The sequence below is a fragment of the Acomys russatus genome, chromosome 4 (assembly GCF_903995435.1).
Source record: "Acomys russatus chromosome 4, mAcoRus1.1, whole genome shotgun sequence".
Classification (NCBI taxonomy): domain Eukaryota; kingdom Metazoa; phylum Chordata; class Mammalia; order Rodentia; family Muridae; genus Acomys; species Acomys russatus.
The window spans coordinates 49748864-49775338 of NC_067140.1; the positions used below are offsets into that span (position 1 = coordinate 49748864).

Here is a 26475-nt window from a genome sequence, read left to right on the forward strand (position 1 = left end):
TAACCTCTCTGCTTTTCTTCACTGCCACTCTTATCTAAAAGAATGCATGGCAAATGGGTTTCCACTGTTGTCTGAAAGTGCTCAAGAAGACCAATGCCTGGGCTCAAAGGGGCTGGAATCAGTAAATTGCATTTCTCTAGTCGAGAGCTATGCCCTTTCTTTTTCTTGTCTGCACTCCAGCCTGTAACCAACAGATAGTGAGCATTGTATATAGCATTTGAGATGAAACAGACTGCCTCTCACACTGGTGACACTGGTGCTGAGAAAGACTTCACTCAATTTCATATGTTAAAAACTGCTCATTTCTGGCTTCTATTCATATTTCAGACACCAGGGGTTTACTAAAACATGAAAGTTGGCGTAAGACCATAGCAAGGCTTGTCCACACTATTTGAATAATGATTGAAGAAGAAAAAGATTCCATGTCAGACTTGATCAGTGCTCAGGCTGTTCTCATAAACATCAAAAAATGGCATTAATCTGCCTAGGTTAATCTCAACTGAACCGTGTATAGTTGTTTATTGGCAAATATTTTGTTGTCATTGTAAGTTCATAAATTAAAAAATAGTTCTTGCCATGGGCTTTGTTATAATAGGCCAAGAGGTCTTATTTAATTGTTCTAAACAAGAGTTTCATAACTAAAATTGGTAGGCATAGAATGACCATGACCTCAGTATAGAGTGCTGCTTTACTAAAAATACTTCAGGTATCCTACTAATACAACTTAAAAAGTATTAAATTGTGCTAATAATGAAATTTTCATTTGCTAATAGTATTTTCTAAGTAATAGTTCAACAAATATTAATTTTGCATCACTGAACGATTTTGTTCCTGCAGGAGCAATTTTTAATCTAAAATTAGGTTTCTAATCAATGCCCTGGTTTTACTCAGACTCTAATATTACAGCTCGAAGTTATTTTTTAATGTTGTCAAAACTATTCCCCAGCACTTCCACTTATACTCCTCCTGCATTTACTAGCTAGCGTGTCCTTTTTCTCTCGCCCATTCTCCAAATCACTGGGAAAATAAATTGGAAGAATCTATTTATTGTTAATTGGTTGACTGGCAGAGCCCAGATCTTCTTTTTTTTCCATGGCTTGTAAAAATCAGCAAGGTCCAGAGGACAGAGTGATCAAGAGACATGAGGATTTTCCATTTGCTTTAACGTCTTGCCTCTGTAGACCCGATTACATAGGATTACACTTCACTCCAGGGATCTGTGCCTTGCCCGTCCGAGTGCGTTCAGCAATTAGATGCAGTCTAGTTTTGCTTTGGGTTTTAGCTTCTGCATTTTATTTCTTTGTATAAAACAAAAGCTCAGTTGTATACTTATATATATATATATATATATTTTTTTTTTAATTGGGAAGGCCAGTTGGTCAAATCATTTTCTTGCATCTAATCTACCATCTATAACTTAATGCCTTAAAAGATCATCTGTGCTTTTAGGTTTTCAGGATTAGAATTTGTCCCCCCAAGAAGTCTCCTGGTTGGCTCCTTCTGGTAACTGGTCACTTCCATCCATTAGATTTCATTTCTTTCCGAGACATCATGTTTTGCTTTCCTCAGCTGTCAGGCCACCCTGCCGCCTGGGGAGTTATGCTTACTGGTGTCAGCTGGAGGCCAGGTCTCCTGGGATCTGAGTAGCTCTGAGTGGCTTTCACAGCACAGAGCCTTGTTTCTAGAAAAGCTTGATCTTTTTCTCCTCTTGGATTACGCATATAAGCTGACTCCGTGTCATCAAGAACTGTCAGGTGCGTTGCTCAGTGAGCCGTATGAGAAGTGTGATTTTAAAGAACATGGATTTTTTTCTTTTGGCTTTTTGAGACAGGATTTCTCTGTGTATGGCTATCCTGGGATTGCTTTGTAGACCAGGCTGGTCTCCAACTCACAAAGATCCACCTGCCTCTGCCTCCCAGAGTGCTAGGATTACAAGCATGTTCCACCACAGCCGGTTCATGGCTATATTTCTTTCATTGTTTGAAAATAATGATCTTAAAATATACATTTTAAATACTTCTTTGTGAGATTTAAACCTTGATTTTAACTATGCACAACTCTCAGCTATGTTTTTTCTTTAAACAACAACAACAACAAAAACCCTCTTTTAAAAAGAGCAGGTTTCCTCTGGTAATTCACAAAAATCAAAAACACAAAGGGAAAGAAGAGAGGCACCCTTTATATGTTTTCTGTGCTTTTAAATAAAAGAACATGAGGTTGTCCTTTTGGTCACATATATGTGAATCTACAAAAAAGGAGGGGTGATATTACAAACATCAAGGAAATGGGTACTGTTTAAAAGAAAAAGAATGCCCTAGGAATGTCACATGGTAAGCTGGAATCATTTCCAGTGTCACTCAGCTTGCCATTGACATTGTTGCAAACAAGCAAATTATAGACAAAATTCTTGCCAAGAGAAGTAATGTGCGTATCGAGTACGTTAAACACTGTAAGAGCCAAGACAGCTTCCAGAAATGGGTAGAGAAAAAATGATGAGGAAAGAAAAAAGAAAGTGAAGAGCCAAGGAGAAAGACACCTAGGTTCAACTGAAGCATCATCCTGCTGCACCCTGAGAAACAGGCTTTGTGAGAACTAACAAAAAGTAGCCTGAGATGCTGGAGTACATACTCTGAGCTCATGACTTAATGTACAAAGGGATTTGTTTCATTGATTATAGGGATGCCAAATGGCAATGGTGGGGAACCAAGAAAATCTGTTTGTCTCATGATCCGGAAGCAAAAGAAAGTGAGGAGAGGACAAGAGATTCACCATCCTCTTCAATGGCTGCCTCCAAAGAGCCGAAGACATCCTGTCTCATCTTAAAGGCTCTTTTTTTTTTTTTTTTTTTTTTGCCTCCAGCAGCACCATTCTGAGGACTAAACTTTTAACCTGTGAGCTTTAGGGGACCATTTACATCCAAACTGAATCAGTCCAGAAGGTGGGATGCGACTGCATTTACTCAACTAATTAAACAAAAGTCAGCTTTTAGGAAGAGAGACTACAAATTGCTCTTGCATACAAAAGGAATTTAAAGCTATAGAAACTACATGAAATGTATAAACTTTGTATAAACATGACTGAAATAACCCATTTGTTAAAAATACAGCTTTGAGACAATCACATAAATTGATCATGGCCTATAAATTAGTACATAATAATAATAATAATAATAATAATAATAATAATAATAATAATAATAAGAAGAAGAAGAAGAAGAAGAAGAAGAACTTAATTTAATTAAGAGAATGTCTTGAGTCTCAGAAGACTCTTTGGACTTTTAAACTATATTGAGACTCTGAAAGACTATGGGGACTTCTGACATTATACTAAATGAATTTTGTACAATGGTGTGACCACAAGGGAGTGGAATGTGGTGGTTTAAATGAAATTGTTCCCCCATAGGCTCATATATTTGAATATTTGATCCCCAGCTGGTGAAACTGTTTGAGAAGGATTAGGAAGTGTGGCATTGTTGGAGTGGGTGTCTCAGGAAGAATGGGCTTTCAGGTTGAAAAAACCTCAACATTCCCAATTAACTCTCTTTGCCTTGTGGTTATGTCCCAGATGCGAGCTCTCAGCTACTATTCCAATTCCATGCCTGCCTGCTTCTATATTCCCCACGTTGGTGACCCTCTGAAACTGTAAGCCCTCAAAGAAACATTTTCTTTTATAAGTTGCCTTAGTCATAGTGTCTTATCACAACAATAAAAAAACAAAGCAACTACAACATCTAGTAAAACATGAAAAAGCAAACACAAGTCTCAGTGTGTCCATCATATTGAAGTTCAGCTGGCCTGGGTGGTCCTGGATAAAGGCACTGGGAGACATGTAAGCTGTGCTTGGAAGCTGGTGGCAGCGGAAAAAAATGACGCCACTGTAAGGAAACCTGCTCAGGCCACACTGTGTTGGCAAGAGAGAGTGAAACAGGAAGCTCAGGAGGACAAGAAGCAACAGCTGCAGAGCACAGTGACCAAGTGTTGGTAATGCATTTCAGTCTACTCATCCGTAGGTTGCTTCTGATAGGAATCTAATTCCTGTAAATGTAGGCATTGATGATAGTGTTCCCATGGACTGCCTTTCCTGGAGGCCTTTCCCAGCACTGACATGCGTTCATTTCTCTTCTCGTATTCCTTTATCTCTTCCCTTTACCAACACTGACTTTGACCCTGCCTTTGGACATTGAGCTCACAAACGGCAGTGACAGCAACAACAGGCATTTACTGAACAGTGCGTCATAGTTACCAGGGATTGAGTGGACACTTCGTGAATAGTATAGGTAACTCAACCCACCATCCACCCAAGAGTTACTGCTATCTTCATTTTATCAAGGAGGAAAGGCAATGCCAGAGAAGTGAAGCTGCTGCAGTCCAGGTAAGAAAGTTATAGACCACCATGAATACAAAGGCAAATTAAGTCTTTTACTAGCCAACAACCAAGAGCAGGCTCTTGCCCCAAAGAACTCTAGGTATTAAAGCTCAGCGGTACAGCATTTATAAAGGCAAAAATTACCAAAACCACAATGACATCATTGTCAAGAGTGGGTCAGGAAAACCTGGTAACATATGTTTTGGTCGAACACACTAGCTGTTACTTCTGCGCAGTGGCCACAGTCATAGAAAGTCCCAAATGTGCTGCCACAGTGGGTGCGACTGATCAGAGGTTAAGGGCTGAAAGCCCCTGGGCAGATGCTAAGTAGAGTCAGGGTAAGATCAGACCAAGATGGTATTACCTCAGTCACTTTAAAGTAAATTGCCTGGGTCCCTCATCAATGGTGGGACTCAGAGTTAACCCAAGTTTGACCAACTGCAATTTCACACCTATATCTGATAGGAATGCCTCCTTTCACACTCAATGGGTGTAGAGTAAAAACATGGCACCTATTTGCAGAGCAGAGTTCCTTAGGAGGCTGTAGTACCTGGGGTTCCCTGTTTCCATAAGGTCAATTACATAAAGAACTATGTAGGCTGGTTGGAAGGATGGTTCAGCAGTTATAACAATTGCCCCACAGGCAACAGGACTAGAGTTTGGATTCCCAGGAGCCACATAAAGGCCAGGTGGATATGATTGTCCTTTAGAAACTTCAGCCTCAGGGAGCAGAGACGGTATTCCTAGAGAAAGCTATCCAGTGAGACAAGCCATATCAGCAGTTTCTGTGTTTGACTGAGAGGCCTTAAGACAAAAAGAATATGGCTCACCAAGTGTTGTGGTGCATACCTTTAATCCTAGCACTTGAGAAGCAAGGGCAGGTGGGTCTCTGTGAATTCCAGGCCAGTCTGTTCTACATTGTGAGATGCTGTCTCAAAGAGGGGAAAGGGGAAGGAGGAAGAGGAGGAAATGGAGGAGGGGGAAATGGAGGAGCTGGAAGAGAGTCATTGAGGAAGATTCTTGACATCATCCTTCGCCTTACATACCCATATACCACACATGTGCAGGTGTGGCTGCACCTGCGTATGTGAACTTGCATACATGCACACCACACATACATCACATGAAAAGGAAATTTTAAATATGCAGTGGAAAATGTGAAAGTAACTATGTTATCTGATTTAGGTAGGAAAAGTCATGTCTGAATTACAGCTTAAAAAATAAAAAAATAAAAATAAAAAAAAATCAGAACTCCCTACCCTACCCCTTTCAGGGAAGAAATGTAGATAGATACTAGAAATCTCCTTGGTGTTATAATGAAGTGTTTTTGTTTGAGCTTATTTATCTTTGCCTTAACTGATATATAAGTTATGGCACATTCTTTGGGAACCACATTAGTTCTAAATCATGCCAAGTAACTTTTTTTCTCCTAAAAGTATGCAGCTACCTTTCTCATTTGAGGTGAAAACTCCCAAATGGCGCTAAAACTCCTGCTGAAAATGTGGAGATGGCAGAAGTAAAGATCTGAGTGCTACAAAGAACTGTCAGGGTAGCCTTGGCTGAAGACAAAGAAGAAGAAGGAGGAGGAGGAGGAAGAGAAAGAAGAGGAGGAAGAGGAGGAGGAAGAAGAAGAAGAAGAAGAAGAAAGAAGAGAGAAGAAGAAGAAGAAGAAGAGAAGAAAAGAAGAAGAAGAAGAAGAAGAGAAGAGAAGAAGAAGAAGAAGAAGAAGAAGAAGAAGAAGAAGAAGAAGAAGAAGAAGAAGAAGAAGAAGAAGAAGAAAAAGAAGAACCACCAAAACAGGCACCTGTGGCTGCAATTTTAGTGTTTACCTAGAACATGTTCACATGCACTGTCAACAGATTCTTATAAAATCTCTCTGATATAAGTATGCATAGTTCTGCCTTTTTTGTTTGTTTTATTGGTTTTTTTTCTTAACTCTTCATTCCAGGAAAGACTGAAAGGACTTGTATCCAAAATAATAGGTAAATATGTTTTTAAATGATGATAAAATTAGAGGCGGAAATATTGCTTTAGACTTTAAATAAATTTACCTGGACCCTTGTTATATTTCAGAATCAAATTCTATGGATCCCTTACAATGAGCTTTGCTTCTCTGTTTTGAGGAAGATATTGCTGTAATGTTGTTCACCAAGAAAAGCACTTACTTAGAAATTTCCATTCTGAAATAGGTTATAAAATTAGCAAACCAAATTTTAAGAACCACTCTACAGATATAGGAGGAGGAAGATTTGAAACCTTCCCCCAACTTTCCTTCTGTCTCTGTTTTTTCATGTGTTTCTGTCCTTGTCTGTGTAGGCAGATGGCATATGTTCATGAAAATGTGTATTTTCATAGTTTTTCAAGAGACATACACCTCTTCAATAGCATATACTTTTTAAAAAAGACTCCTAACAGCCCTATGTAGAAATAAAGCCCTGTCTTTCCAATAAGTGTGGTACCAAGATAGAGAATATTACATACTAAGGGAAAAAGGACTCTGATGTTGTCACCAGTCATCCTCCCCAACCCCCTTAGACACATTGTAATGTCCCTGCAACTGTGAAATAACATGCTGTGAAATTAAACCATGTCCACAGCTCTGCCACTGTGATCATTTGTGTCTGTAATCATGAGACATTCAAAACTCATTCCATCATTCATCAAAAATACCTATCATGGATTCATCAACCCTCTAGGCATAATGAACATAGACAGGACAGATAAAAACCAAAGCTAATTCCTGTCTTCACAGAGCTCAGATTCATTCTAGAGGGATAAATGCCAAAACATATAAGCCAACCACATCAGTTGTGACCTCTTAACGCAGGAAAATTCCCTAGCTTTTTGACCTAGAGATTAGGTAGTTTAGTGTTAGTACAATGGGTGATGGTAACTCTGTCCACTTTGGTGTGTTTTACGAGTGTTGCATAACCATGAGGAAGCCACTCAGCTGACTCTGGTGGCATTCCTGTGAGAGTCGGTGCTTCTGGAGCTTCACAAGCACCTGCCAAGATACCTGGGGTTCCAAAGGAAACTGTCTATCTCACATCTAAGAGACAGGCTCTTTTCTATCTAGTGCAGGTGGGAAACAGCGCCAGAGTGGGCAGGCAGGCAGAGCAGGCTTCTCCTCCTCTACCAGGCTGTGATGCACTCTGAGAGATCTGGCGTATAATCTGTAGTTGGCACCAGCAGTTACCATCAGAAATCTCTTTATTTTTAAAAGACACAGCTCTACAGTGGAAGACTTAAGAGAGGGAGAGAGTGCAAAGAATCTTAAGATGTTATATTGGCCTCTTGAGAAGACTTGTTTGCCCAGAGGAACTTTCAGTACCAGTTCTGACATTGTATCTTTAACTTTTTAGGTCTTATTGGTCTTGTGTGCAAGGCAGACAAAACTGCACTTCATTTGGATTTTTAACACTTTTAACAAAATTTCATTGTAAGCCAAAAATAAATAGGTAGATAGATGATAGATAGATAGATAGATAGATAGATAGATAGATAGATAGATGAGAGCAAGGTGGGGAGGGAGAAGAGCATTAAAAGATAAATTGAAGGAAGAAATTCCAGGAACAGACTATTTCAGGTGTATAGGTGGCCTTTATTTTACTTGCAAACCATTGTGAGACCAGTGCATTTTAAAACTTTCTGATCAACTCAAAAAGTTTTAGATTTTCCATCAAAGGCAAGATGGCTGAGTATCAGGCAAGTTCAGCCACTGTTTGCGATCATAGTTTTCCCAGCTCGCACCTGTTAGTGTTCCTGTTCTTGACCTGACCTTATGCTAAGCCTAACCCTGTACACTACTGTTTCCTCTCTTGTCTGTGGTGACCACGGAATGAATGTGGAACTGGGGCTGGGGCCTGGGTGCACTATGAGTAGTGATGCAGCTAGGTGGAGATTCTAATTTGAAACTGTTTACTTGGCAAGCATACTTTTCTCCCCAGGGCTGTTGTTTATTTTTGAGATTGTGTAGAATTGTGTAGAACTGCTCACCTGCCCCTTGAGCTAGCCTTGTATAACCCAGTGGCATGCTCACCATATTTTGACTTGTCTTTTATGTAAATTCCTACATTTGTATTTTAGATTAGTGGAATCAGCTGTCCAACTGGGTTAACTTGATGGGTGCACTTAGCACTCACAGACGACAAATGGCTTTCTGGGTGTTTTATGCTATGACTTATAAAGGCTTTGTAGAATGATGGCAGTGTGCTGGTCTGATAGCTCACTCACAGGGCTGTCCAGAAGTCAGCATGCTGAATTGTGCTCTTCCGAACACTGAGAAGAGTTTAGTATATAGACTTGGTTGCATTCATTATAAAACAAGTACAATCATTAATACTCTCAGATGCAGCAAAATACCCCTGGGAACTGTTGGAGTCCTTATAAGAAAACATCAATCCTGGCAATTATCAATAGCTATGAAACTTGGGCATTGACACAGCCTCATTTCTTCTTAAGGCAGAGCTCTAGAGACAAGAGCTGACTCCTCAAGGGCCAACAGCTGTTCAATGTTAGGGCCAGGATTGGGACACTGATATGGAGCGTTCCAGTGGGCACTCTTCCTCTACACTGCCACAATGGCTTTGTAAACTGGGGCACTGTCACTTGCAGAGAATCCCAGACCCTATACATCTGTATGGTGAGGCCTCCTCCCCTACTACTCTCACTCCCTTGTAGTATAGAGGCCATGAAAGCAAGAGTAGCCTTGTTGTGTCTAGGCTCCTGGAGGCTGCTGATGCTGTGACAGAGGTGAGTGCCCAGCTCTCAACTGCAAGGGTACCACACAGTTCAGTCTCACAACACTCTGAGTTGTTGCTGGGAGCTGTACAAGATAAGCTTTTAACTTATAACCTGAAAACCCTCGGCGAGCTCAATTGCACAGACCCAGCAAACTGAACTGTGCAAGAATGCATGTAATGATGGCTTTTGGACCACGGCCATGGCGCTCTTCCTCCAGCTCTCCATGCTGTGGCAAGGCCTCTGCTGGCTCATGTGCAGTCAGGGCTGTGGACAAGAGACCCTTTTTCAGTCTGGGAGTTTTGTGGTCCGTTCCCAGATGCCTATGTACCTTCCTGTTTTCTCCAGTAGAGGGAGGTATGCGCTCACAGACTTAACAGCCCCTCTGGGTGTTTCCCAGTTGGATACTTAGGGAGTCCCCTAAGGGTGTTAGAATAATGCAGGTCCAGGAAGGACATGGCACACTCCTGGAGGAGCTGGACACAGTGGTGTAAAACTTCAAGTCATTTCGTTATACAGAATTAGCACAGAAAATAGTAAGAATGCCTAGGAAACATTTCCCTACGTCCCTTAGAGTGTTGGGGAGAATGCCTGGCGAAGGAGAAAGAGAAGTTGATGAGCAGTTGTTCCCTCACTTCTTATGTGTGGATGATGGTAATACAGAAGATGGCTGCATCTCACAATGTCAAGTCAGTCCTGGGCTGAAGCCTCTTTGTCAAATGACATAATGTGCATAAGGGGAAAATGTAAGGTCACCTGATGGGTGGCATCTTCAACCCTGAAGCCTGAAATACCAGTTGATCCACAGTGTGTTAAGTCAGAGTTCCGTGAAAGAAAAACAGAGTGTGAAATTGCATCTCTCCTGTGCACAGTATAGATGGCAGCAGGAAAAACTGTTACAGCGATACTGAAGTGCACTGAGGTGGGCGTGGAGGGTGGTACATTGAAACATCCTCCTGCTCATAGCTTGTTCAATTAGAACTATTTACCGTCAGGATAGAAGGCGGGTGGGGGGGTGTGCGGTTATACTTTGAAGGGTTAGACTGCTACAGGCTAAGAAAGGAAGGGAAAGAAAGTATTTTGTCTATGTAGATATGGGAAATACTATTTCTGGTCTTCTAACCAGTCGAAACGATTGCACTGAGTGAGGAGGAAAGCACACAGCACTCAGGACACCTCTCGGACCATGGTTATCCTCGTCTCTGTTCCTTTCTGGAGTAGAGGGTCAGGGTAGGCATGTGGAGGTGATGAAATTCTGTCTGTCAGCAGGGCTCTTAAAGCTCCCTCTCACGTCTTTTTAAATAGCACTGAATGACACTGCGGATTCTTCCATTTAAGCTGGATTACCCTCCAAGGACATTTTCCTAGAACTCACTGGTTGTACTTTTCACACCGATTCTTCCAAGTCCCTAAGTGGCCAGTCTCAGCACCTTCCCGGTGGTGTGTTGGTTGCTCAGGGGGCTTTTGATCATTGGCCCAATATGATCTAATCATCAGTCTGTATAGAATACTCTGCAGCCTTGTCATTTGGAAGGATGTTTGCTGGGAGAAGCGGGAGGCTTTTTGTACTTTACAGTCATAGCTTATAAAAGATTCATGTGAAATGTGTGGTCATGGGGGCTCTAAAAGTCCATGTCAGGGTAAGCTTGACCTCACAGACCTACAGTGAGCCTGTGCTGATAACTAGTGAGAACCAGGTATCTTAAAAACTTAATTCTCTGTGCATTTGCCATTGACTTGATCAGGAGTGCCATTGAATCATTAAAGGTAGTAGCCCCGCCCACACTTCTTTTAATACAGCACTGTGTAGTTTGCCATACATTTTCATAGCCATCAGTCATCTTATCTGACCCTCAGCTCCATGGCGGCATTTACAAATGCTATTATTTGACCACATACAGAAAAACTGAAGCTCAGAATTGAAGCTATACTCAGAAGCGCAGCTAGTGACAAGTCCTACAACACTGGGTATTTCGATAATAAAACTAGAACACATTATTTTAAAAATAAATACCACTTGGGATTTAAACAGGCTCATCTATCTTAGCCAAATCATAGCTCAGTATTTTATTGACCCCAGAATTCCTTAAAATTAAGGTTTATATCTATATCTATGTTTATATTTATATTTATATATTCTATGTATTTATATACTCTACATTGATCTCACTGTAATGCTTAAAAGCTTTCTGTTACATTCTTAGCTTGTGTTGATCCTTGCTCTCTAATATAGACATTTTCTCTCATAAGTTAGCATTTTTAGAGAGTTTCATAAAGCTGATTCCTAGACTTAAGCATTTAAAATGTTTCCATGTCAGTTGATTGGTTGGTTGCCTTTTTAATACAGATACTTGCTATGTACCCTAGGCTGGACTTGAACTCACAGTTCTCCTGCTTTGTCCTCTGTAGTCCTGGTTGCAGGTGTATACCATATACGTGGATTTGTATGCTTGGGTTTTGAAGTGTATGTACATGTTTCCATATGTATAGCCATGTTTGGGGGTTCTGTATAGTCTTCTGAATGCTATGAGTTTCTTCTTAATGATATAAGTGGTATAATAAGTAAGGACTAGAAAAGTCAGTAGAGTGACCTCAAATGACTGCCACAGAGGAAAAGTTCCTGGGTTCAGGGGAATTTGGGTCAAAAAGCTATTTTCCCAGAAGCCTCATCTCATATATATATATCCCCAGGAGACTATATGGTCTTCCTATGGGCCAATAGCACTCTGAAGATATCCCTCTGTAGCATTTAACATGCTTTATTGTTATGGATTGTTTGCTTTTAAAAAGCATTTACAATATTATTTACTTGTGTATATGTCATGGATGTCCATGACAGCCAGCAGAGGATATCTGATGCCCGGCAACTGGAGTTACAGGCAGTTGTCAGCTGCTTTTGTGTAGCTCCTACAAAATCTTGAGAATATAGCCTCAATCTTATTTATAATGACATTTATTTTTATGATAATTTTATCTATTCTTTTAAAATTTCACACATTTATACAGTATATTTTGATCATATCACATTTATAGCTTGAGTGCAGTATATGGCACACAGTAAGTACTTGTGTGAGTTTGCTAGAGCTACCATGACACTATAGGAAAATACCATATACCGGGTGGCTTAAACCACAGAATTGTTATTTCCTTGTTGTTCTAAAGGCTGCCAGTTGGAGATCAAGGAGCTTTTAGGGGAGGTTCCATTTGTAACCCACATACCTGAAAGGAAAGAGGATATTCTAATGACTCACTGTGTCCCTTCACTTTGGCAATCAGACTGTTAAATCAAGACACCAAGAAACAGAATTTCCTCCCAGGAACCTCAAGCCTCCATCCAGGCAAAGACCGGGCTTATCTTTAGAAAACCGAGGTTAAGAGCACTGGTTGGTCTTCCAGGGGTCCTGAGTTCAATTCCCAGCACCCACATGGTGGTTCCTAACCATCTGTGATGGGATCTGATGCCCTCTTCTGGCACGCACATGCTGAAGACAGAACACTCATATACATAAAATACATAAATAAATACATCTTTAAAGAGAAGAGATGTTACACACAGCTGAATTGTAGCTTGCAGGATCCCAGAGCCTAGACTTTGAATGGTGAGCTGTAAACTGATCTGGATGCTGAGCTTTGTGTACCTTAGTCAGGACTCCAAGGATGTACTTGGGCGGATCACTGGATCTCCTTGTTCCCCTTCTGATTGATTGATGGGTGGACAACAATGGCTTTTTAGGACACTGACCCTGACCATTAAAACTCCCTCTTCCTGGCTGTGGCCAACTGCCTGTTCTGTAGTCATCCCTCTATGCAATTGATTGCCTGGGGACTGCGGGTCCCATACTCTTTTGTCAAGGACACTAGTCAGATTGGCTTCAGGACCACTGTAAATATTTCATTGTACCCTCAGTCTCTGATTCTGAGGTACTGGAGATTAGGGCTTCAACATAGGGACTTAAGGGAAAGACAGTTCAGCTCATGGCAGTCCTCCATTATCTGTTGTGGAATGTTCCAAGTGGTTATGAATGAATAAGCACATAATATTTACATTCTAGCCTCTACTTTCTGGGTGCCAGTCAGCTTCCTGGCTAGAGGTTTGAACAACTGAAGCAATCTGGTATTTTACAAAAGTGTGCCAGGCCTGGACCTCTGTCCTTGCTTTGCCGTTACCCACTGTATGGGGCTAGTTTCCTCCAGACACCTCAAGCTCTGGTCTCCCCTGGAATAGGAATGATCACACCCACAACAGAGGATGGCGTGCACCTCTCTGAGGTCATATATGTGGAGGTGACTGGTAAGGTGCATGCCATGAAGTAGACATCAGAAAATTCCAGATCAACCTGTCAGTTAAAAGGCACGTTAGAAATAAGTAGCATCTCACTGAATGGATGAGGAAGGGTGCAGGTGCTGATTACAACAGCATCTGAATAGCATTGCAGTCACCACTCAGGTGCTTTGCCACTCATGTCCCAGGCTTGTTTTCTTTTAGCTCAATTTGGTCTACTTAACTCATTTTTTTAAAATTATACATTACTTGTATTTAAAGTACTTTTTTGTGACCTGGAGTTTGTAGATTTCACAGAGTGATTTTAATTCTCACCTCTAATTTTTGGAAGCTAATCACACAGTGTTGTCACCTAATTGCTGTTTTCACTGACAGTTATGCAAACGAAGCTTTAAAATACGTCTTTACACAAAATACCATGATGCCTCATCCTCTGTATAATGCCTGTGGTGGCTCCCACGGGGCTTTTTACCAATGGACTTTGAAGTGTCCCATGGATATAAATTCTTCTGTCAGAAAGAGGGGTTTTGCTGAGTAATGAATGGGCAATTGGAAGTCCAAGAGAGGCCGGTGAATTGTGGGGATCCTTTAGGAATCCACAGACCGGGATCAGAACCAGCAGCCATGGCCAAACATAAGCTTATCGGTATCTTGTAAGAAATTGTGGCCTTTGATTTTTACTGATCATCATCATCTTCTTCTTCTTCTTCTTCTTCTTCTTCTTCTTCTTCTTCTTCTTCTTCTTCTTCTTCTTCTTCTTCTCCTCCTCCTCCTCCTCCTCCTCCTCCTCCTCCTCCTCCTTTTCCTCGTCCCCCACTTTCTTTCTATTCCTGTTGTACTCTCCTTTTCCTTCTCTCACCTAATTTCTCTCTCCTGCCCCCCTACCCTAACTGCCCTTTCTCTTTGTCCCTGGACTTGGCCCTACTTCAGGGCATTCTGTCACTGTCCATGTGCTTTCTACTGCATGCATTTGACTCCATCTGTCTCTTACTCCCTTCTTCCACCCCTTCTTGTACCATTTTCTATCTTCCTTCTCAGATTTTTCTACTCTTTCTCCCCACCCCATTCCCTCCCCACCCCTGTGTCTGCTGAGCGAACAGGTCCTGAGAGTCTCTCAGTATCACAGCCATGTCCCCCCTGTGTCTGCTGAGCGAACAGGCCCTGAGAGTCTCTCAGTATCACAGCCATGTCCCATCCATGTCCCTCTCTCTTTGACGGCTTATTTAGCATACCTACACTAGAAGTCAAGGTCTCATAATCTCAAGTAGGAGCTTCAGTTGGAATGGAGCTGGGTTTGATTTGAAAATATTTGTATTTTAGATTTGCTTTGGCTAAGTACCTTTAATACACCTGAAGACTTGGTTTGTTTGAAAGGATTCAGTGTTTTGGTTTTTTTCGTTTAGTTTTTACTTCATTAAGTCAACTTCTGGTGCTACCTATCTTGGTTTCTGAGGCGGTCTATTACTTAGCCTGGAAATGGCTAAGTAGACGAGGCTGGCCAACCAGAGAGTCCCAGAGATCCCCAGGACTGGGATTACAAGTGCATACCACCACCACATCTGCTCTTTCATGTGGCTCTAGGGAATGAATTCAGGTCTCAATGCTTACAGAGTAAGAACTTCACTGACTGAGTTATTTCCTCAACCCCCTGATCTATTGCAGTTGATCTATCTCTTGAGGGTGCAGCGAAGAGGGCGGTCTATGCGTGGACAGAATCTAGTTTGTTTCAGGACCTTAGGGTACATGGTAAGTGTGGGGAGTATTAACCATGGCATCTGAAAACTAATGGGGAAGGAAGTCTGTGGTTGGATAATGATGGTGCATTTTATCATTTGATTCTTTGGGAGAAAAATGTCTTGAGGGAAGCAGGTCTTCCTTATCTTCTGCATTAAACATCAGATGTAAAACTCAGACTGTGCCCTTGCCAACCTGACCCTATCTCACCGTTCCCCTCCCTAGCTCTCAGGTTTGGATAACAACCGGAGCTCTGCATGGGTTTTTTGTTGTTGTTGTTGTTTGTTTGTTTGTTTGTTTTTTGCATAGTTTTCTCTAACTCCTGCATGTAGCCATGAGGGCACCCTGCAGTGGCTGGCAGTTCCAGCCAGCCTGCTCTCTGTCAGGGGGTAGGAACCCCCTTGCCTTTAATCCACAGGAACACGTATACCAGGAAGCCTTTTCCCAGCCATGGCTATTATGAGTATCGGTTTTCCTTCCCAAGCTATCAAAGCCAGAGGACTCACCAGGAAGGCAGATCCTGCAATTTAGCTGTTACAGTAATTTGTCCCTCCCTGCCCCCTTTCCCTGGTTTCTGCTCCAACCTGCCTGCAGCCTACACTCTTTTATTGCCTCCTCTTCCTGTCTCCTGAGTTGGTTCCACTCTGGGCATGCTGCCAGGCTTCTGGGCTCTCTCTTTTCTGCCTATTTCTTGATTCTTCCTCCTTTTCTCCCTGGTCTAATTGCAGGATAAGTAGAACTATTAAGACCACTCGACTAGATCTGTGGAAGGTCTTCAGTAAATTTGGAGGTACTCAGCGAGTCTGGAGGATGCGCAAAGGTGGCCTGTCTCTTCATCATCTACCTACACTGACCTTCCTTTCCAAGCTCCATCTCACAACCTATTTCCTGCACAGACACTATGCCTATACCCCCCTCTTTTCTAGACTCCATCCTGCTGTGTTGAACTGCCAGTCCACTGTTGTCTTTCGATTCCTCCTTGCTTAGCCCCTGCCTGCCCATGAAGGCTTGGAGTCCTGCCCTCTTCGCAATCATACTTGATCACTGCTCCTCTCTTCCTCTGAAGTCTAGGAGAACTTCCTGTCTGTCCTCACATGACGCTTAGTAACAAACCATGTCTCTGAGGAAGATGAACGCCACCTCGTGACCCAGGGTAACCCTTGAAGTCAACAGCTGTGGTGCTTGCAGTGGGAGCCACGCTGCTTAAGTGTCCCGTTCACACAGTACTCTGTCCCTTTCAGAGCCCTTTCATCTGCTTTATCTCATCAGACTTTCACAGTTGTATTACAAGGTTGACATCCTTGTCATCACCTCACTTAGGAACCATCTTCTCAACTTAGGGGCTTACTGAAAAGAAGAGCCTTTTTAACCACAAAAAGCGGGTTTGTAAAAGAGAGAACTCAATAAGCAATTTGGTATTTTTTATAGGCTATAAATAATGAAATTCTGCTTAAGAAGTTAGGCACTTAGCCATCTAATATTAACAAACCTCCTACTAAATTATCCTGTGTGAAGATATGGAATCCTTCGTCACTCAAATGGTGAAAGGCTCTACAAAATTTTCACTATACAAAATGCACCACTTAAAGCTGCAATTTAGATATCAAAATGTGAGAGTTCCGTATTCATATTTGGGCCCCAAACATTACAATTTGTGAATGCCAGTGGGTGATTCCTCTGCATCACTTTTCTCAGGCCCTAGGAGTGCTCATGGTCCATAGAGAATCTAACTTCTGCCTCCATCAGCAGTCATCTTCAGAGTGAGTTTAAGACAAAATTATTTTGCCAAGTGTCGCTAGTTAACACTTAGACACAGCTTACCATCTGTTGAAGATTTCTACGAGTTATCACTAAACCTTCCAAGAGTGTTTTTTGAGAGACTGCACCAATGTGTGGATGACAAGCTTGGGCTTAGAGAAGTGACCTTCTTAAGTTGAACACTTAGAGCGAATATTAGTTGGAACTGGGACTGGCCCTCTGCACCTGAGAGCACCATGTGTCCTCCCTGACTATACTCTCGTTGATGAGGTGCCAGGAAGTTTTAGAGAGAGGAGTAGTAGAGAGAAACTCCATTACCTTAAGTTATCTGAAAATCATGATGATGCATGTGGGCCTGGGCAGTGTGCTTGTATATCCTAGATGTTGCCATAGCAGGTCACCTCTAGTTCAACAGCAAGGCCTCAACAGAGAGCAGCACATAGGATTTTAAGGTTTGCCCTATAGCCAGCAAGGGCACCATGGGCTTATTCCCTTCTGATTTAGGGAGAATGTGTAAAATAAAAAGCAAGCTCCCTCCCCCTTCCCACTCAGTATTGGATCACTCTGCAAGAAGAACGTAATGAGAGGATAGCAGAGTGCCATTGTGTCTAGGGTTGGACTAATTTTAGTCTTTGCCCTCCTGTATTTTGTGGACCAGTCTCTAAAGATGATCACAAGCTTCTACATGATTTAATTATTAGGTGACAAGATAGATACAGTGACATTACAGCAGTACTTTATGTGCTTTGGTAAAGATGGAAAGCTTCTCTCTCCAGGGACTCTCAACTTTACTGCACATTAGGATCACAGAAGGTAAAGAGACCCCATAAAAGTAACTTTTATTCACCTTATTTACTTATTGCCTTCAAGGCTTACTGCTTCTGTTTGCTAACGTAAGCCTGGAAGTGTCTAGCCTCAATATGATTTAGTCTAGGCCTACAATGCTTTCAGCCTCTGAGACTTACTACTGAATAAGCTCACCCTTTCTAGTTCTTTCTGAACTCTTGCTGGATGGTTCAACTCAGCTGTTCTGGCTCAAACTCCTCTCCTAGCTGACTGATTCAATCTGATTTCTCTCTCAGCCTGAGTGACTTGTTCTTGGCCTAATACTAACTTTGTCACCATATTATAATCATCTGGCTCCTTCTCATTCTCTGGCTCATTTTGTCTTCACCTATGTATAGCTTTCTCTCTCTCTCTCTCTCTCTCTCTCTCTCTCTCTCTCTCTCTCTCTCTCTCTCTATCTGTCTCTGCAATACGTCTCTGTGAAACTGTTCTGGTAAAAACTGCCTTTGCAGTGTACTGCACTGCCTCTCAACTCACTCTCAACTGAACTGCTTGAACAGAATTCACTAGAATTCAGAGATCTGCATACCTCTGACTCCTGATTGCTGGAATTAAAGGCGTGTACCTAAACTTTTCTTTACCTGAAACTTGCTCTATACCAGGCTGGCCTTGAATTCAGAAATTTGCTTGCGTCTGTCTCTTGGGATTAAAGGTATGTCTGTATTCTAGCTGGATCATACAGACCTAGGTCTTTGGGTGTGATCTCTTGCCAGAGAAGCCATTTTCTGAATTAAAATTCCTCTATAAGACCCCAGTGATCAGCCTCATGAAGTGATTAAAGGAAGTCCTGTTGCTGTCTTTTCCTGGGGCAGGTAGGGTCTGGAAAGCATTCTCTTCAAGCCAACAGCAAAGGCAGTCAAGTGGACAAAACTGCTTCTCGTTGGTCAGAATCTCTAAGTGGCACAGAGAAGCTCTAACAGCCCAGCAAGGAGCTGACTGTCCTTCTCTCAGTCATGACTCGACCTTTTCACAGTGAATGTCAACGTTTTCTTTTCTTGCAGTCACAGTTGTTCCCCATCTGTCTGAGAATGACACTTCTCTGTCCTTTCAGAAGTTCTATTTCACTTCTGTCTTTATATGGTTAGAATAAGGCTCATCCTCCCAGAGCTGAAGGTGCCTCTGTGACCTAGGGTTGGGCAGGGAGAGTTCATGTGGCCTATTCACTGATGGGTTCACCCTGACTTTGCTGAAATACCTAGGGAATTCTTCCTAACTATGTTTACAGAGCTAGAAGGGTATAATTCTGAGGCTACAAAGACCATCTTTATACTATAAGGGGAAAGCCAAATCAAGAGATGCAGATGTCATTTATCATTGGGGTACCTGGCCTGAACTGTGTCTATAGGACTGGAACGTGGGGTTATAGGAGTTAATGCATGTTTTTCTGCCAATGCCACTTTGACACAACATAGTGAGTTCTAAATAAGGGATTCTACTGAGTGTGACCCACAGGTCAACTGAAGCAAAGCACAGCTTAACATTAGGCCAAGGATCTGTGGAAAAGACTTACAGTTATTGCAAATCTGAACTCAAATAGCTACTTCTGCTTCACCAACAACCATTATAGTATCACCTGCCCACAAATGCTACTTTTTCAGTTGTATCTATTCTGGGTATTGTTGAATTGAAGACCAAATAGACACTAGAAGACCTTGATATTTGCAACTTAAGTCACATAAAATACTATGACTGTTCTTCTAAGAGCTACTGTTTTCATTCATATATTCATTCAACAGGCATTGATTAATCATGTCTATGAGCTACTTTCTGAAGAGAGGCTTGAATGTCATATACAGGAGTGTTGACATAATTAAAAAGATAGTGAAAAGTCATAAAAGGCCTTTGATCTGAGGAGGGGCAGGATCTCAGCCTTGGCTCAGAAATATTAACCAGATGCCTGAGTGAACTGTGAAAAGAGGCTACGAAGGGGAAGGCCAATTTGTGACAAGAACCAAGCCTGAGGCTGGAGAGAAAGGGCAGTATATGGAAAACATTCCCAGAACAGATGATTAGGATTCATAATATGAAGCTAAGGGAAGAGGAGGATTGTAAGTAATTCCATCTTTTGAGGTTTAGTTAGAAGGATGTGGGTATTCTCTAAACCTGTTAAGTTATGTGAGCATAGTAAAAGCATTGAAACTCTATGGCCTACCTGTTCATTTATGAGACATTAGTAATGATTACTTAGCAGTGTGGTTATAAGGGATGATAGATGGACAGACAGATGATAAATAGATAGACAGATAAATATGTAAATCAAATGTTGACATATAATACTTAGTAAATTGATGTTACTACCCTTTATATTAAAGGGTATATTATAACCCTATACAATGCCCACCTCTCACTATCCTGACACATAGGAAATATTACCAGCCCTTTCTCCTTTCAGATTGTGAAGTAGAGTGACAGCAGTAATCTAAACAGAGACCTTTGTCCTTAGCTGTCTGGAGGAACAAACTTGGAGTAGGCTAGGGCAGCGAAGACCACACTCAGCATTTGTTTCCCTCACATCACACATGTCGTCAATGGTCATTAGAAGTGCCTATTAGAGCATTACCTTGCGGGACTATTTAGAAGGTGATGTCAGGGTGTTTGGCCTGATTGTTTATTCTGTGGCTTGTTATATACTCAAGACATCTAGAAACTTTGCATGAAACTCTCTGTGGGCTGAGCATCAAAAAGACAAGACTACTGTGTATAGCCTAAAAGCCACAGAGCTCCCACAAAGACCATTCTAAGCCACCTCACCTCCATGCTCACAGCATATACTTTCAGTAAGAATATTGTTAAAGGATTGCTGGGTTAAAAAAAAAAAAAAAAAAAAAACGTTCTCCCTGAAAAGCTGAAAAGCACCATCGTTTAGTTACTTGAGCTTGGAGAACACAACAATTTTTGAGGAAGACCAGGAGCAAGTGGAAATGGACTATATAAGAATCAGCAAGCATTCACAGCTCAGTGTCTTTGAGAAGGAGTGGAAGGCAGGTCAGGCAGAGTGCTTCATCTGTCAGCTGGGCAGAACTTGTCTCACTGTTTAGTTAGCTGTGGGAGTTTCCAGGAGGTCTTGGCCATGCCTTGAGAGCATTGCTCTTTCTCTGGCTAACTGCACTCAGCTGTTGGAAAGTAGTGACTGTGTCTGATTTACTCTGTTTGCTTGAAGTGCATATTTAGTAAATGAATAAATGAATTCACTAATAAGGAAAAAAGTCTTTTGATTTCTCTTAGTACTTAAGATCTTCAGACTAAAAGGTAATCTTACCAACTATATCGTTATTAGGAAGTGAGAAGATAGACATAGGATTGCCAAACATGTATTTTGTGATAATAAAGTTAACACAGTGGCCAAATCCCACTGGAAAGAAGACCTTCTCATTGGCCTTTCCATTTACGGGCAATCTAGGGCAGTGAAAACACTGTTGGCATTGATTTGAATATAACTATGAACATCCCATGTGATTTGGGAGTGAAGCCGTACAAATCAGTCAGTCATAAGACATTCGTCTTCAGGATAATCATGTGACTGAGGCCCTTTTGCAAAATACATTTTTCTCTGAGACATGGGACCCACCATCCTGTCTTTTGGCAAAAGACAAAGATTTGATATTGCTGTAGTTTAGTTATTCACAGAGGAATGATTCTATATGCTGTTCCTACAACCTCTTCTAGTCAGTGTTCCATTTGTCCATGGGAAACATTCTCTAGTTCACATTTGAGTGTGTGAGTGTGTGTGTCTGTGTGTGTGTGTGTGTGTGTGTGTGTGAGAGAGAGAGAGAGAGAGAGAGAGACAGAGACAGAGACAGAGAGACAGAGAGAGACAGAGAGACAGACAGAGACAGACAGAGAGGAGAGACAGAGAGAGAGAGAGAGAGAGAGAGAGACAGACAGAGAGGGAGAGAGAGACAGAGAGACAGACAGAGACAGACAGAGACAGAGAGAGAGAGACAGAGAGAGAGAGAGAGAGACAGAGAGAGAGAGAATGTGTGCCTTTGTGGAGGTCAGTGGTCAGTATTGTTGTTTATATTTCTCTTGCTTTCCACATTATTGTTTGGGACAGGATCTCACTGACCTTAGAGGTCACCAACTGGGTAGCAAGTCCCAGGAATTCACCTGTCTCCATGTCCCTAGAATCACAGATCAGCATAGCTGGCTTTTGAAAACGTTTTGTGGTTCTTGTTTTAATGTGGGTATTAGCGATCAAGCCCAGTGTCTCTTTTTGAGCAGCAAGCCCCTTTCCCACATTTCACATTCTTGAGGTCATATAGATGACTGCAGGGTAGCATCTTGCAGAAAGGGGTAAAACCTCTGCTGCAAAGTAAGGAAGGGGTGACAACTTTATTTTCTATCCAAGACCCACAATACTATAAGCAGCTCTTTGTGTACAGCAGTGCAGAACAACCATGGTTTAGAATCAAGCATTCTGCAGACTATGTAATAATGGGAGACAGATGAAAATACCTTAAAAAAAAAAAAAACTCACAAATTTAGACATACAAGGATGCCCACTGAAGCTCTTATGACAGAAAAGGAAATGCCCTAATGACAAATAAAATGGGAAAGGGTGACATAAATGTTATATATTTTCAGACGTGTATGTGAAATGTAAATGTAGTCACTTAAAAGAACATTGTGACTATATGCAAACTAAGCAATAACAATGGGAAAGAGGGTTTGCCAAATAACAGCCAAATTAAGCTGCATCCTTGCCTAGGGATAGTCACACATCTCTTGGTACAAGAGAGTAAATCTCTGGAGCGGCAACATAGATTCATTTTGTAATTGTCTAACTCTGCATTGACTCCCAGTGAACGCGCATAGGATAACAAACTTGCAACCTTTGATGGAAGATAAAATTGTCGTTCCTTCCTTTTTATGATTACTTTGCAGCGGAGGTTTTGAATTTTTCTGTAAGACGCTTCACTACCATCATCCATATGACTTAAAAATGTGAAATGGGGGAAAGGGCCCTTCTTTTCCTTCTGGAAAGTCAGGGTGAAAGTTCACTGACTCACCACACTATGCAATGCATGAAGACCAGCTGTGGCCTGGCCCATCATAGAGGGGATGTCGTCGGTGGCCCTTGGAAACAGAAAGAGGAATGTAAAGTAAATTGGATACTTGTGCTAACTCTGGGAGGTGTGACTTCATTTGTGATATGGTATATTTTAATTCGCTTTCTTTTGCCTAAGTGTATACAGAAAACAAAAAGCAAAACAAAACAACAACAACAAAAAACTGAAAACTTATGGTAACCCGCAGTTCTCTTGCTTGGTTTGGCATGTCCTTGGAACTAGAGTTCAGAGCCCTGCAGTATGCTGTCTTTAGTTATCACTGTGACCTCAAATTGAGTCATTTAATTGGTAATCTCTCTCTTTCCCCACCTGGTAAAATGGGGTAATGATAATCGTCAGTGTAGCATTCCTGAATGGGGTGTTGTGAAGCTTAGTAAGACATATTTGCAAAATGCTTTGAGCTCTTTAGATAAAAAACACAATATAAACACAAAGTAATTACATGGTGGTTTTTCAGAGTTCAGAATTATGTCCAGGGCTAAGGTAGCCATGGAGGTCACCTGGGAAGCTCCGGGTAAGGGGTTGTCTTTCAAAACCTGGAAATCAAATTCCTAGCATGGTCCAAAGACAGGTATAGTAGATCCATTCACTTTTCAAACAAGACAACTTAGTTTTGAGTGATACTAAAAATATGAAAGTCAAAAATCGTAAGTTCTGTTAAACACAGAAAACATCTCTTGTACAATAAAGTGATCTCTGCTGGCTCCTGAAAAAGGAAGAGAACAAAAGGAAGACCTTGGAGGACACTGTTGGTTTCTGTAAAGCGTTTTTATCCTTACCCCGGCTGTGAGGTGGTGGAACCTGTCTGCCCACCATGCAGTTGGAAGGTTGACTCATTACTCCTGGCAGAGGCTCTTCCCAGCTGGCACTGTACCAGTCGCTCCTGTGATGGAGCAAGGAAGCCACATTCTCCACACAGCTCTTCTCAGGCTGTGCTGAGAGCCCCCATCATGTTTACCACAGGCTCACCACCCTTCAGCACCATGGGTGCACGCTACCGCTATAACCCAAGATACGGGCAGTCTGTTTCCATTCCCAAGGCCTGGAAGTGCCGACACAGGAGGTCAGTAACCCCAGAGGAAGGTGAGTTTGCAAAGCCTGCATTTGGTTTTAGGTGGGAGATGGGCCTTTGTTTTGAAGTGAGATGATCAGAGTTGAAGTTCTTGACTTTGCTAATTTTCATGGGTCTTCCACTTATTCCCATGGGAAACTGATTCAGAGGCCCTCCAGCTGGAACTCCGAAGTGCTGCTGGTCTCAGCTTTTTAAAATGCCATTTGGATGTTAATATTTCCCTTCAATTATATTAAGTGAAACTAATGGTTGCTGTGTTTAATTTTTAAAGGACATTTGAAGGCTAATCTTTTAAGGGAAAGATTATTTTCACCCTAAATTCTTCTAGTATGGATGTGGATATTTGTGTTTTTTGAATTATGAAAGTTTTATTCCATTTTAAGAAGTAGATTTATATAATAAAATGCTTTATCAATATCAAAAAAATGATTGACCTGAATTATTTAGCTAAGTAGTTGATAGTATTTTATACCTAGTATTTAGAATGGACATTAGAATGTGAAGCAACGTCTCAGTTTCTTCTTTTCTACAAGACCTTTCTCGTAGCTTTTACTTTATTTCTAAGAAAAATTGATTTTATATTCAAACTGGAGAAATTTCCTAGAAGAAATGAATTATACAAAATACATCAATTTCAGCCCTAAGGGAAAAAACTAACTTTGTTTTGTTTTCACCTTGCTCTTTCCACTTGCTGGTGCTTATTCCATGTTGTAGTCTTGATTATTTCACCTTTTTATGGACTTGTCAGTAAGCCCTTGAGAATCTCTGTGCTTGGAGGATCAATCTATTCCAATAGTTCCAAAAGAAGTGGACAAACCATTGGGAAGCTTATTAATAAAACTAACAAGAAAAGTGTTTAAGACAAATCGCTTCGTAGGAACTAGTAATTAAAGCAGAAAATGCTAAAGTTTCCTTTGGAGGATATCAGACAACAAATCAAATAGTTTTAAGTTTGCAAACTCCATTCTGTGATCTTTTAGCATCTCTTGCAGAGCATGTTCATATATTTACATTAGCTTAGAATTCATGTTATTTCATCTCATGAAAAGACCAGAACGAGTTTTGGGAAATATCTATGCAGATTAACAATTCTGTATCATTGTTTTGATTTGGGAAAACAGCTTTTCTCCCCAGGATCATGAGGGAACTTGTTTTTCCTCTTCTCTGCTACCCACCTCATTACAAAGGCCCAGACTACGCAAGGAGCAGGCATTTAAGCGAAGGGTAAACCTAACTTTTGCTCTTGGTTCAAACAATTTCTTCCATAGCTCTGAGCTTGTTATGCAAGTGTTGTTTGCTTTAGAGGTTCTTCCTTCAAGAGATGCTAATCTTTGTGTACTTTCTGTCTTGTGGAGATAGTACAAACATGCCGTTTGCTAAGGTGGCTCCCGTCCTTAGTAGATGTGGGTGTATCAGAAATCCATACCTGTTTATTGGAATCACTGAAAAATCTTCATAATTTTTAATTTGATATACAACTCAGAGCTCTCTAAGCTTACTGCAGTGCAAGGAGCAAGCAATCATCGTAAGCAATGGGTGAGATGTTCTAATGGCGGTTGTGTTAAGTTTCACTAATCTCTTTGGGAGATGCCATTAAATAGGCTGTCATTATTATCACCAGCATCTCAGGGCTTCTGGCAGTGACACCTGGGTTTGTTTGTTTGTTTTTTATATAGGTGATGGGGGCTCATGAGAGCTGTTGGGAGATAATTTTTGGCAACACTCAGTAGCTAAGGCATTTTCTCTTTACATCAATTATCCAGAATCTCTACTGGCAAAGTCCTGTCCCCTTCAATACTGCTGGAATAGACCCCAAGCTAGGTTATGTGGTTCTCCACCATTTCTAGCCCTTTGACATGTAAGTGATGTATCTGGTTCTGAGATTGGCTCTGATTTCAAATAGGATGCTCCTAGTCCCTTCAGGATCATCCATACCTCTTACTTAATTAGGTCATTGACTTTACTGCCAGACTTTATTGGTTATAGTAGTAAGTGGTGTAGGTGGTAACAATAATAACAATTTACTCATTGCTGTAAAAAGCATTTTAAGTCTTTCACTTTCTTTAATCTGCACAAAACTTTTGGGGGATATGTACTCTCTCCATTATATAGATAAAGAACCTACCCAAAGGTAGATGGATAGTGATCTTGCTGAATCCAAGACTCACACTTTTTTATTTTTCTGTATTTTTCATGATAAACACACACACACACACACACACACACACACACACACACACACACACACTATTACTTGTCATTGTATATTATAGTCATTCTCCAATTCAGTATGATGCCCCCATCCATGCACCTGTTTTGTGACAGCCACTTTTGCTGGGAGAGGTTCGAATAGCGAACCTAAGAGTGGGCAATGATGTTTTAATTCTTACATTTTGACTGTATACAGAGATTTCCCAATTTTTTTGGGAAATCATATAAACAAAGTGTATTTAAAAATAGGTTTTCCAATCAGATGCAAAAGAAAGTACAAAATTAAGTTTCCTGGCCTATAAGTCAATTACACACACACACACACACACACACACACACACACACACACACACAAGTTGGTTTTTTTTCTCCATAAAATGGGTTCTAGGAACTACTGT

General features: G+C 41.2%; 1 protein-coding gene across 1 annotated transcript in view; it reads left to right on the forward strand.

Annotated features, from left to right (window-relative positions):
- The first annotated feature begins 23606 nt into the window (after positions 1-23606).
- The window catches only part of Fmn1 (formin 1), a 295331-nt gene continuing 292462 nt past the window's right edge, over positions 23607-26475 (forward strand). Inside the window, exon 1 of the mRNA XM_051144337.1 lies at positions 23607-23877. Within this exon, the coding sequence (XP_051000294.1) occupies positions 23745-23877 (133 nt within the window). The 5' untranslated portion in view covers positions 23607-23744. The remainder of the gene's footprint in view (positions 23878-26475) is intronic.